The 12,674-nt window shown below is 42.1% G+C and overlaps 1 protein-coding gene and 1 pseudogene across 1 annotated transcript; both read left to right on the top strand.

The window, feature by feature from the left end:
• Positions 1 to 2,512: 2,512 nt before the first annotated feature.
• LOC139613582 (uncharacterized) lies at positions 2,513 to 3,552 on the top strand (annotated as a pseudogene).
• Positions 3,553 to 10,875: 7,323 nt separating this feature from the next.
• On the top strand, positions 10,876 to 12,414 carry LOC139612977 (uncharacterized). The gene has a single exon (XM_071469187.1). It carries the CDS (start codon positions 10,876 to 10,878, stop codon positions 11,623 to 11,625), a length of 750 nt encoding a protein of 249 aa, XP_071325288.1. The 3' UTR covers positions 11,626 to 12,414.
• Positions 12,415 to 12,674: the final 260 nt, after the last annotated feature.

The raw sequence follows: 12,674 nt of genomic DNA, 5'->3' as shown, positions 1-12,674 counted from the left end.
CCTTATTACATTTCCATCGGCAAATGTGTGGAAATTAGGTTAAATACTGGATCTTAAGAGTTTGCAGGCTGCAATTCTGGGACCTGGGACCTTTTTTGTTTGTTTTAATTTATTTTTTTTCTACCAGGTTCTGTCAACCTATGCTGTGTCGCCATTGTAAATTTTAGTCGGCTAATCCAAGCTTGTAACTCAAGCATTACCACCTGAAGCACTGGCACCTCTCAGCTAGAAGGACACTGCACTGTATATACACTGACTGTGTACACAACTTCAAAACATTAGGTGCATTGAAAGCCCATTTAAGCAGATATTATTGTAAAGTAAACAAAGAAGAACAGTATGGAACATTCAGATGTGACCTGTGTGATCTCATTGACATTTGTACACCAAAGACATTTTTCAAACACCTTGGAAGTCACCTGAGAACACATTAACTTGTTGAATGTCCTTTTAAAAAATGTGCTTTTCAAATAAATGTGCACTCAACATTTAAAGTTCACAGGAGTAGAAAACATATGAATATTCATTGGAGGATTTCAAAACAAGTGTCGTAATCTAGCAGTGGTGGAGATGTTTTTGACACACTGAAGAAATGGACATGTTACATGTGATTATGAGACTGATGCACAAACATAAGAGGCTGACAGCACTGGAGAATAGAATAAAAGAATAAAAGCTAACAGCTTGTTTGAACTAATGAATTGCAGAAAAATTAACTGTCTTGCGCTTTCATTGTGTAGACAAGATAATAAGACAAAAATCGCTAAAGAGGAAGTGACTCAGTATAACTGAACAGGGTAACTGTTGCTGCCATGATGGAGATCTATCATCACACTGGGTCCTCTGCCCAGATGCCTGATGTGGCTGTGTCTGTCATTTACTCTCAATATGGATAAAAGTATAATAAGCATCTTTAGGTGGGGGGAGATTCTCTATTTCTACATTAGCCATAGCTTAATGGGAGGCTGTCAGTTCAGTGTTGTAAAATAAAAAAAATCATCTTATCAAAATAATCTGGCACACCAAATGTTATGGCCAGTTTTGGCCCGTGGTTGCTGACCACTGCTCGATTGCATTTGACATAGAAATGGAAGGACAGAAAGGCATACTCGCTTGGTATGAATATCATACCAGCTTGGTATGAAAGGGGACATGGAGTATTGCATTAAAACAATTTATGCAGGTGCTTGTCATTTAATCTTAAATTAAGGCTTTGTGAGGGTTTTTCATGTTGAGAGCTATTAATCTCATTACCGTGCTCCTGCCTTGTCACAGCCACAATAGTGCTATGGCGGATTTTCTTTTGCTTAACTATTAATATGGTTTGCTTTTTGCAGACCACAGACATCCCTGCACATTGAAAAGCTGTAGCACCTAAGGGTATCAGCCTTTATCTGCAAGAAATGAAGCCAGTGGTTAAGACCTGCCAGGTAAGATGGTTTCGGAACATTATTAGAATGTCCTTTAAGTAAGTTGTAAGTAGTCGTTACCCTACAACCTTGCTCTATTAGCGAAGGAAAGAAAGAATATGCATGAGGAATTTTGCTTGCCTCTCTGTCTCTGTCTATGGCTCTCAGCTTCTGTCTGTCTCTAATACCCCTTTACATCAAAATTAGCTGGTAAAAGCATTTATTTTTTTACATGGGTAAACACGCTTATAAAAGCCAATTGACCACTTTTCCACTGACAGTTGAGTTTATCTTTCTGTTTGGACTGAGGAATCACACAACTGCATGGAGTAATGTTATCACATGCACGAAGAGCACACACACAGAAGTAGTGGAGTAAGAGTGCACTGCTAGCTGCTGTGCAAACTAGTAAAAGCCTATTGAAATATCAGAGCCTCTGTATGAGACACTTTGATAAGTGGTTGTGTGTTTTTAAAACTTGCAGAGCTGCATCTCACTCTTTTATCTCCAAGTGATAGTATCTAGATGTCGAAATACAATTTGTGCACAAATACTATTATTATAAAAATGTCTTTACTGTATAAAGACATATGTGGCTTTCCATGAGGATCGTCTCATTAGAGTTGTAAAGACATTTTTCAACCCCCCCCCCTCAGCAAATGCACAATTTATAGTGTTGTAAATTTCATTTAAAATTAATAAAGTTGGCATTTACCCGATCAATCTTAAATCTCATAAGTATTTTTTATTCATTTGAAATGGAATTTAAAGCACTTAAAATAAAAGTTTTTTTCTTTCTTTAAAAAAAATTAAAGGTCTGCCTACTTTCTGAAGCAACTGCAGATAGTTTTTAGCTTTATGTGTCTCGACTGGCTGACATGCAACTTGCTGCAGTAAGCGTATTGTGTCACTTCTGGTTACTGGTGGTGTTGTGTTTGTTGCTGCTTTCCCTGAATTCAGCTGATCCTAGTTGTATTTTTGTATCTTTTTTTCTTTTTTCACTACAACCGCTAACTATCTGTTGTACTGTCGAACTTCTGTTCGATCACTCTTAGCTCTCTCCTTCTCTTAGCGAGATTCTCATTAAAACACAGTTTTTTACACGCTAGCTCTGTTTACCACTTTAGCTTAGCCGTTAGCGATGGCTTCTCTCTCTCCCTCTCATTCTCCTGCTCTCTCTTGCTCAGCCTGCTTCATGTTTAGTTCCTCCTCTGCCTCCTTCAGCGGTAATGGTACATGTAATAAATGTAGTTTGTTCGCAGTTATGGAGGCGAGGCTCAATGATTTGGAATCCCGGCTCTGCACCATGGAAACCACATCTTTAGCCTCTCCAGTTAGCCAGCCCCCAGTAGCTGGTGCGGACCGACCCAGTGTAACGTCTTCTGCAGCTCCTTCTCTCCCCCTAGCAGCTCTCCCCACTCAGCGATACACCCAGGAAACAAACTGTGGTCATTGGTGATTCTATTCTGAGAAACGTGAAGTTAGCAACACCAGCGGCCATAGTCAAATGCGTTCCTGGGGCCAGAGTGGGTGACATAAAATCAAATCTGAAACTGCTGGCGAAGGATAAATGTAGATACACTACGATTGTAATTCACGTCGGCAGTAATGACACCTGATTACGCCAATCGGAGATCACGAAGATTAATGTGGAGTCAGTGCGTACTTATGCAAAAACAATGTCGGACTCCGTAGTGTTCTCTGGGCCCCTACCCAACCTGACCAGCGATGACATGTACAGCCGCTTGTCATCGTTTAACCGCTGGTTGTTGATAACTGGCAGACTTTCTGGGGAAGACCTGGTCTGATTAGACGAGACAGCATACATCCCACGCTGGATGGAGCTGCTCTCTTGTCTAGACTGGAAATCACAAAAACCAGTCCTACTAGTTACTGTATATCGTCCACCTGCCCCTTATTCTGAGTTCCTATCTGAGTTCTCAGACTTTTTATCTGAGTTAGTTCTCAGTCATCATAGTGGGTGATTTTAACATTCATGTAGATGTTGAAAGTGACAGCCTGAGTATTGCATTTAATTAATTATTAGACTCAATTGGCTTCTCTCAGCATGTTAATGAACCCACTCACTCTTTTAACCAGACCCTTGATCTGGTTCTGACTTATGGGATTGACACTGAATATCCAACAGTATTGCCCAGAAACCCTCTTTTGTCTCACAATTTTCTGTTAACATTTGAGTTTTCAGTCATGGACTACACAGCATTTGGGGAAAAAATCCATTACAGCAGGTGTCTCTCTGACAATCCTGTTAGCAAATTTAAAGAAAGAATCCCATTAGTACTTAGCCCACTGCCATGTATCAATGCAGTAGGGGACAGCTCTCTTAACTTCACATTCACACAGGTTGATGAGCTTGTTGACAGTACTGTAGCCTCACTGTGTGCAACACTAGATACTGTAGCCCCTCCGAGGAAGAAGGTAGTGAGTCAGAGAAGGCTAGCTCCATGGTACAACTCAGAAACACAAGCTTTAAAGCAAAATTCAAGGGTTACGGTTAGTTCTACTAACCTGGAAGAATCTCTAAAGGCTTGGAAAGACAGCCTATTGGCATATTTAAAAAGTCTCCATAAAGCCAGAACATCCTATTATTCATCATTGATGGAAGAAAACAAGAATAATCCCAGGTTTCTGTTCAGTACTGGAGCCAGGCTGACAGACAGCTACAGCTCTGTTGATCCATCTATTCCTTTAGCCCTCAGTTGTAATGACTTTATGAGCTTCTTTACAAATAAAATTATCTCTGTTTGAGAAAAAATTCACCATCTCCTCCCCACAGCTGACTCAGATGTACTGTCCAGTTCAGCAGCCTCAGAGTCCACAGGATGACCAGTAATTTCTTACTCTTAAATTCAGACAAAAGTGAAGTTATTGTAATTGGCCCAAAACACCTCAGAGATACACTATGTGATAATATACTGACTCTGGATGACATTACCTTGGCCTCCAGTGCTACAGTCAGAAACCTTGGTGTCATTTTTGACCAGGACTTGTCCTTTACTTCACATATAAAGCAAGTCTCTAAGGACAGCCTTCTTCCACCTGCGCAATATTGCAAAAATCAGACCCATTCTGTGTCTAAAGGATGCTGAAAAGCTAGTTCATGCATTTGTTACCTCAAGACTGGACTACTGTAATTCTTTTTTGTCAGGATGTCCCAAAAGTTCAGTAAAAAGCCTCCAATTGATCCAAAATGCGGCAGCACGAGTACTGACAGGAATTAGGAAACGAGATCACATCTCTCCTGTGTTAGCTTCTCTGCATTGGCCTCCTGTAAAATCCAGGATAGAATTCAAAATCCTTCTCCTCACCTACAAAGCCATTAATGGCCAGGCACCCTTATACCTTAAAGAGCTTATAGTTCCCTATTTTCCCAATAGGACACTTTGCTCTCTAAATGCAGGTCAACTTGTGGTTCCCAGAGTTTGTAAGAACAGAATGGGGGGCAGCTATCAGGCTCCTCTACTGGGGAACCAGCTCCCAGTGTGGGTTTGGGAGGCAGACACCCTCTCTACCTCTAAGATCAGGCTTAAAACTGTCCTGTTTAGTAAAGCTTATAGTTAGGGCTGGCTCAGGTATGTCCTGAACCTTCCCTTAGTTATGCTGCTATAGAGCTAGACTGCTGGGGGATTACCATGATTCACTGGGCGCTCTCTCTCTCTCTCTCTCTCTCGACTACTTTTTGCCATTAACTTTGTTTTTTTTTTCTCTCCCCTGTAGTTTGTGCTTCTCCTCTCTCCTCTCTGTCTCTCTGTCCTCATTCTGCAGGTATCTCTGCCTCTGGAGCAGCAGGATCCAGATCCACCACTACTCATCATTACTATTAACCACTGTTATCTGTCATTATTATTGATAACACCATTACCTACACAGCTGTTACTGGTCTCTCTCTCCTCTCTTTTCACCCCCCCCTCTTTTTATCTTCTCCTAAGCCCAACCGGTCGAGGCAGACGGCCGCCCACCCTGAGCCCGGTTCTGTTGGAGGTTTCTTCCTGTTAAAAGGGAGTTTTTCCTCCCCTCTGTCGCCAAGCGCTTGCTCTTTGTTGGAACTGTTGGGTTTTTCTCTGTAACAAAGTAAGGTCTTGACCTTGCCCTGACAAGTGCTTTGAGATAATGTATATTATGATTTGGCGCTGTACAAATAAAATTGAATTGAATTGAATTGAATTTGGTGATGCCCTGACTTTTCACCTTTTCCACCTGCCATTGTCTGGTCAAATTTTGTTGAATTTGTCGATTGTTGAATTTTGTCTGAATACTAAATAATTAAGAGAACATCTGACATTCTTATCTGCTTTAGCTGCTCTTGGTGTTTAGTATATAAAAGGCTTATTTATTTTTCACCAGTGATTTTTTAACAGTCCACCTGTGGCTCATCTCCTGCCACTTGAAGGAGTGCTAATTAAGTTAACAGTCCTGAGGGTCTTATCAGATGGTAAGGACAAATAATCCATATTGTCCTTTAGATTGGAGACTGTTTATTACGCTGGATGTAGAAGACTATGATGGTGCATGTGAAAAGGTAATGTGTGTAGTGGAGAGAGTAGCACTCTACAGCAGGAAATTATGATGGTAAGTACAATAGAAAATGATGCACATTAGAGGTTATGGTCGGGTGTGAGATTACAATGTGTGAGCAAGCAAGTATGATTTTGCTCGTTTTATCATAGAGTTCCAGAGTAATCATCTCTAAGAATGATTTTGATAATCACTGGGCCTCATTCACCAACCATTCTTAAGAACATTTTCTTCTGAAAACCCACTTAAGAAAACATTCGCAAAAAATGTTTATTTGGGATTTGTTCTTAGGTAAGAACAGAATCTACACACTCTCAAGGGTACTCTCACGCACATTTCAGTGCTGACATGTTTGAGCAAAAGAATTTGTTGTGTTTTCTTCTGTTCTACAGTTATATAATATTATATTATTTAAATTACAATAAAATGTTTGTCATTGATAATGTTTTTTTAAAATAACTTTTGTTACTTTACAAAGTATTATGGTCTTTTAGAATAAATGAACGCTACACTAACACTTCAATTCACATCAAGTGTGTTAATTGGAAACCATGCCATCCATTAGTCAGTGATTGTCACCCTATTTATAGGCCAAAAGTAGGCCTTCTGCACCCTAGGCCTACTCACACAATGGCGTATTTACTGCTGCTGCAAGATTTTGCTGATCGTGCCCTAGAGAGGGAAAGTACTGGCTGCAAGGTTCCAGGTTGCTCCTTAGAGGGTGGTTGGCTTAGCAGGCATTCATCTGTGAATAAATGATAAATTAAACCTTTATTTTTTGTGTTAAATAGGCCCAAATGTCTACATTTCAAATACAAGCACATAGGTAAAACTTTTTAAACACAATGTTGTAGACCTGCCTTTACGACACACTTGTTATGAATTATATTATTCAAGAAAAAATGGCTTTCCCTCTGATTTCTCTGAGATAGGAGATGGACTAGGAGGAGATGAAGGCACTGACTCGGGGTCCAGACCTTCAGCTGATGGCACACCTGATAGTGTTGTCTCTCTGATGATGGCCCCGATGCGCTAGTCCAGCTCAGACAATTCTGTCCCTGCTGTCCCCCCTCCAGTGTTCTTGCATCTCTCCTCTGAATTTTGCAATGTTTTTTTTTTTTCAGATTTCAAATCAAACCACTTCTTTTTAACCTCATCTGTAGTGCGCCGGTCTCCAGATACGGCATTCACTGAATGTGTGATTGCATCCCATACATCTTTTTTGTATGTGATTTTATATCCAGAATTAACACTACTAAATATTACCACTTGTTTGCAGCTCACTTTCTGCAGCAGTACCTCCACTTCAGTACTACCAAAGTACCTTTAGTGTTTTGATTCCAGTTCCCAATCCTTAGATTTTCATTTTGGCATTTTCTCAATCTCAATTCTGTGTGTTTCTGCACAATTTCGGGTGTTTACCTATGCTAATTAGGGCCAACTGGCACACGCTTTCAATTTACAAGGAGATTGGCATTCATCAATCTAAGATCACATGTACGCACAATTCTGCGATTTAAGAACATGTTCATGAATCTGACATAGAGTTTTCTTAAAAACCTTCTTAAGAACAATTTAGGAAATAATTTAAGAAAACATTTAAGAAGATATTGGTGATTTAGGCCCATTGTACTTTTAGGGAGAGATGAATTTATTTGACTGGAAACACACAGAGAATCACAATCAGCTGTAGTGGTTTCCACTTCCTTAACCAACCTCAACTTTAAACTGTCACCTCTAATTAGGAATTTCTGACTCCAAGATGGCTATGGGTTATAAGGCAAAATCCAAACTTTAGTTTGCCACTCCAGGAGGCTTTGAGTGACTTCATCTCAAAGATGCTACATGCATGTTTTTTACAGTCCATGTAAGTCACTCCCTATGACTTAATAAACCATTATTATCCTGAATATCTAAATATCAGAAGAAAAAAAAATGTGATCTACAAATCTATTTATTCAATTGCAGGATTGATTCAGTTGTAATATTTGATGTACTCATATGAACTTATCCTTAACTAACTGCAAGACAGCAACAGGAACACTTTGGTAAAATGCTACCAAGGGCATGATCAAGAGGACTGGAAAAAGTTTTGTTGTTTAGGTTTGTCATTTTCATTGTACCATGTAATTGCAAATGGTTCCATTAACAATTCAGCTGAAAATAGCAGTGTTTAGATGTAATAAGCCTGCAGGAGGCTGTTGGGAGCTTCAGAGCCACTTGGAGAATGTTTTTCATATTGGCATGCTGTAATTAGATTGACCTTCACCCTGTGCTGCAACACCAATTCTCAGCTTCTCGACAATACTTTTCTTGCTCTTGCTTTAAAACTGCATTGTGAGCTTTTAGGCACTCCTTTAGCAGGGTAAATTTAAGATCTGATCCAGTTTGCTACGCAATAGCCGCCCGGGGAGTAACGCCCCTTGGGTCGCTTGTTTGTCCCTGATGCTGTGAAGTCTTGTGTGTTACAATCGGCCCATTCATCTAAACTCACCTGTCATCCTGGAATTAATCGAACTCTGGCCTTTCTCTGTAGATGGTTTTGGTGGTCGTCTCTGGAGGAGGACATCAAATCATTTGTTCCTACCTGTCCTGTTTGTGCCCAGAAAAAAGCATCTAATCAGCCTAGTGCTGCTGTGCCCTCTGCCTGTACCTTGTTGTCCCTGGTCTCATCTGGCTTTGGACTTTGTGTCTGGACTGCCTGCCTTGGACGGTAAAACTGTTCTCCTTACAGTTGTTGACTGCTTTAGTAAATTTGCCCATTGTCTATCTCTGTCCAAACTGCCTTCAGCCAAGGAAATAGTGGAGCTGCTGGTGAGGGAGGCTTTCCAGGTCCATGGCCTCACCTGTGACATTGTGTCAGATTGCAGTCCTCAGTTCACCTCCGCTGTCTAGAAAGCCCTCTGCACTGCCATTGGGACCACTATCAGCCTATCTTCAGGGTTCCACCCCAAGACCAATGGCCAAGCTGAAAGGGCACCCCAAACACTCAAAACCACCCCCTGCTTCTTGGTGTCCACGAAACCCATCCACTACTAGGGCCTCCCAACTCCCTTAGGTGGAGTATGCCCATAACACCCTACCATCTTCAGCCACAGGTATGTCGCCATTCCAATGGTATGTGACCACTCTAATGCGTGTATGGTTATCAGACTCCACTCTTTGCTTCACAGGAGAAAGACATTCCTTTTCCTTCAGTCCAAGCCCACTTCCGGCGATGTCACAAAACCTGGCACAGAGCCCGTGCAGCCCTTTTGAGAGCCTCTGGTCTGTATCAGCATCAAGCCAACCATCATTACACCACTGCTCTTAAATGCACCCCCAGAGACAAGGTATGGCTCTTAACTAAGGATCAGCCCTTCAAGTCTTCATGGTCTGACCCCTCCTGGACTCTAGCCGTTGTGGCTGTGGCAAGCTATACTTTGTCATTTGGGAGAGGTATGGCCCAGAGGAGAGGTGTTGAATTTCCTAGCACCTAATCCTGGACCTGGCCGTTGTCCAGGACTTCCACAACCTGGGAATGCATGGAATGAGTGTGTGTATGTTTTTTGTTGATGATATTTTTCTGCCTTTTGTTTTTTCTTTTCTCTCTCTTGCTCTCCCTCTAGCTTGCTCTCTCACTTTCTCTCTTTCACTCTGTCGGGCTGCACACCTGAAAGGTATAAGAAATCAACCATGCTGGTCTGCCATCACATGATCACCTGGTTTCCCATTTAATCCTGCAACTGCATTCAGGCCCCGCCAGATTGTTCCCATACACAGTTGGTTTGCATGCCATGCTCCAGCTCACCTTAGTCACAGTAACTATAAATTTATTTAGTCTGTAGTTTTGGTTTATGCCTACCTGTCTATTTGCCTGCAACTTCAGGATTTACTCCTCTCTCTCTGTCTCCAGGAATCGGACACTCACCTGCCAACTCTGCTCTACCCAGCCAGCAGCCTGCTCACCACCACTCAACTTCACCTGTTCTAAACAAAAGACATTGCTTAAACTTTACCTGCTCACTCCTGTATCTGCATTTTGGTGCAGCCCTTGATTTGTGACAGGCTGTGCTCCAGTACAGCAATCCCCACTGCTAACGCTGCAGCTATTGTATGTTGGCCTGTTAGTTTTAATAAGTCTGATGTGGTGGGCTGTTGAAATTGTGAGGTGAGGCCCTGTGAAGCATGGACACCCAGCATTGCTGAGTAGATGCTGTGCAGATTGATCATAGGTGTGATCCTATGCTCTGCTTCAGCTCTGCTTCAGCACCCCTACACACACACACCCCAAGCCTAGCTCTGTCTCCACCTGCATTGATTGACTTGCCTATGCTGGCACTCAGTATGTATTCTAACAATTAATAACAATTTGGAAGACAGAAAAACAGAATGCTTTGTTCTAAATGAGCTCCCAAGAGTCAAGAGTCCTCCAGTTTTTAAGCCACCCTGTAGGTATGCAACACTGAGGATCTGCTGTACTCACATGCCACATGCACCCATGTTCACATACACACACACACACACACACACACACACAACACACACACTCTGATTTGGTGTTACACTGCGACGTGCTGCGGTAAGTGTATTGTGTCACTTCCGGTTGTTGTTGGTGGTGTTGTTTGTTGCTGCTCTTCCTGAATTCAGCTGATCCTAGTTGTATTTTTGTATACAACTGCTAATTATCTGTTGTACTGTCGAACTTCTGTTCAATCACTCTTAGCTCTCTCCTTCTCTTTGTGAGATTCTCATTAAAACACAGCTGTTTACACGCTAGCTCTGTTAGCTACTTTAGCATAGCAGTTAGTGATGGCTTCTGTCTCTCCCTCTCCCTCTCCTGCTCTCTCTTGCTCAGCCTCCTTCATGTTTATTTACTCCTCTGCCTCCTTCAGCGATAATGGTACATGTAATAAATGTAGTTTGTTCGCAGTTATGGAGGCGAGGCTCAATGATTTGGAATCTTGGCTCCGCACCATTAGCTTCTCCAGTTAGCCAGCCCCCAGCTGGTGTGGACCAACCCAGTGTAGCTCCTTCTGTCGCTCCTTCTCTCCCCCCAGCAGCTCCCGAGCAGCCGGGAGGTCAGGGCGGCTGGGTGACTGTTTGTAACAAGAAGAGGCTTAGTCCTAAACAAAAGCTCACGGCTCACCACCAACCTGTTCACGTTTCTAACAGGTTCTCCCCACTCAGCGACACACCCGCTGGGAAGCAAACTCTGGTCATTGGTGACTCTATTCTGAGAAACGTGAAGTTAGTGACACCAGCGGCCATAGTCAAATGCGTTCCTGGGGCCAGAGCGGGCGACATTGAATCAAATCTGAAGCTGCTGGCGAAGGATAAGCGTAAATACAGTACGATTGTAATGCATGTCGGCACTAATGACACCCGATTACGCCAATCGGAGATCACTAAGATTAATGTGGAGTCGGTGTGTACTTATGCTAAAACAATGTCGGACTCCGTAGTTTTCTCTGGGCCCCTACCCAATCTGACCAGCGATGACATGTACAGCCGCTTGTCATCGTTCAGCCGCTGGTTATCGGGGTGGTGTTCCGCTAACAATGTGGGCTTTGTTGATAACTGGCAGACTTTCTGGGGAAGACCTGGTCTGATTAGACGAGACGGCATACATCCCACGCTGGATGGAGCTGCGCTCTTATCTAGAAACTTCACTGAGTTTATTAGAAAGCCAAAGCCATGACAAACCAGAGTTGAGACCAGGAGGCAGAGTCACAGTCTTACACTCTTCTCTGTGCCTCTCTTAGAGCAGTTGCCTGCCATTCACCCCCTAGAAACTGTGTCTGTCCCCCGACCACCTAAATTTAAATGTAATAAATCAAAAGTGAACAGAGGAGGAGTTAGACATCAAAACCTAATAAAAATTAACACAACTGTTATTCCAGAACCAAATAACAGGAAAATTAAATGTGGCTATTGAATATCAGATTATTCTCAGCTAAATCTCTACTAGTCAATGATCTGATAACTGATCATCACATTAATCTGCTCTGTCTGACTGAAACCTGGCTGCAGCAGGATGAATATGTTAGTTTAAATGAATCAACACCCCCCACTCATGTTAACGTTCATATCCCTCGAAGCACAGGCCGAGGAGGAGGGGTGGCAGCCATCTATCACTCCAATTTATGAATAAATCCTAAGCCTAAGGTTAATCATAATTCATTTGAAAGCCTTATTCTTAGTCTGTCACACCCAAACTGGAAAACACAAAAACCAGTTCTACTAGTTACTGTATATCGTCCACCTGCCCCTTACTCTGAGTTCTTATCTGAGTTCTCAGACTTTTTATCTGAGTTAGTTCTCAGCACAGATAAAGTTATCATGGTGGGTGATTTTAACATTCATGTAGATGTTGAAAGTGACAGCCTGAGTATTGCATTTAATTCATTATTAGACTCAATTGGCTTCTCTCAGCATGTTAATGAACCCACTCACTCTTTTAACCATACCCTTGATCTGGTTCTGACTTATGGGATTGACACTGAATATCTAACAGTTTCTCCCAGAAACCCTCTTTTATCTGACCATTTTCTGTTAACATTTGAGTTTTCAGTCATGGACTACACAGCATCTGGGGAAAAAATCTATTACAGCAGGTGTCTGTCTGACAATACCGTTAGCAAATTTAAAGAAAGGATCCCATCAGTACTTAGCCCACTGCCATGTATCAATGCAGTAGGGAACAGCTCTCTTAACTTCATATCCACACAGGTTGATGATCTTGTTGAC

The sequence above is a fragment of the Trachinotus anak genome, unplaced genomic scaffold (genome assembly GCF_046630095.1).
Source record: "Trachinotus anak isolate AG129_WGS33_773 ecotype Australia unplaced genomic scaffold, CSIRO_AGI_Tana_v1 ptg000032l, whole genome shotgun sequence".
Lineage (NCBI taxonomy): Eukaryota > Metazoa > Chordata > Actinopteri > Carangiformes > Carangidae > Trachinotus > Trachinotus anak.
Note: the sequence above shows the minus strand (reverse complement) of the source record. Positions and strands in the feature narration are given on the sequence as shown.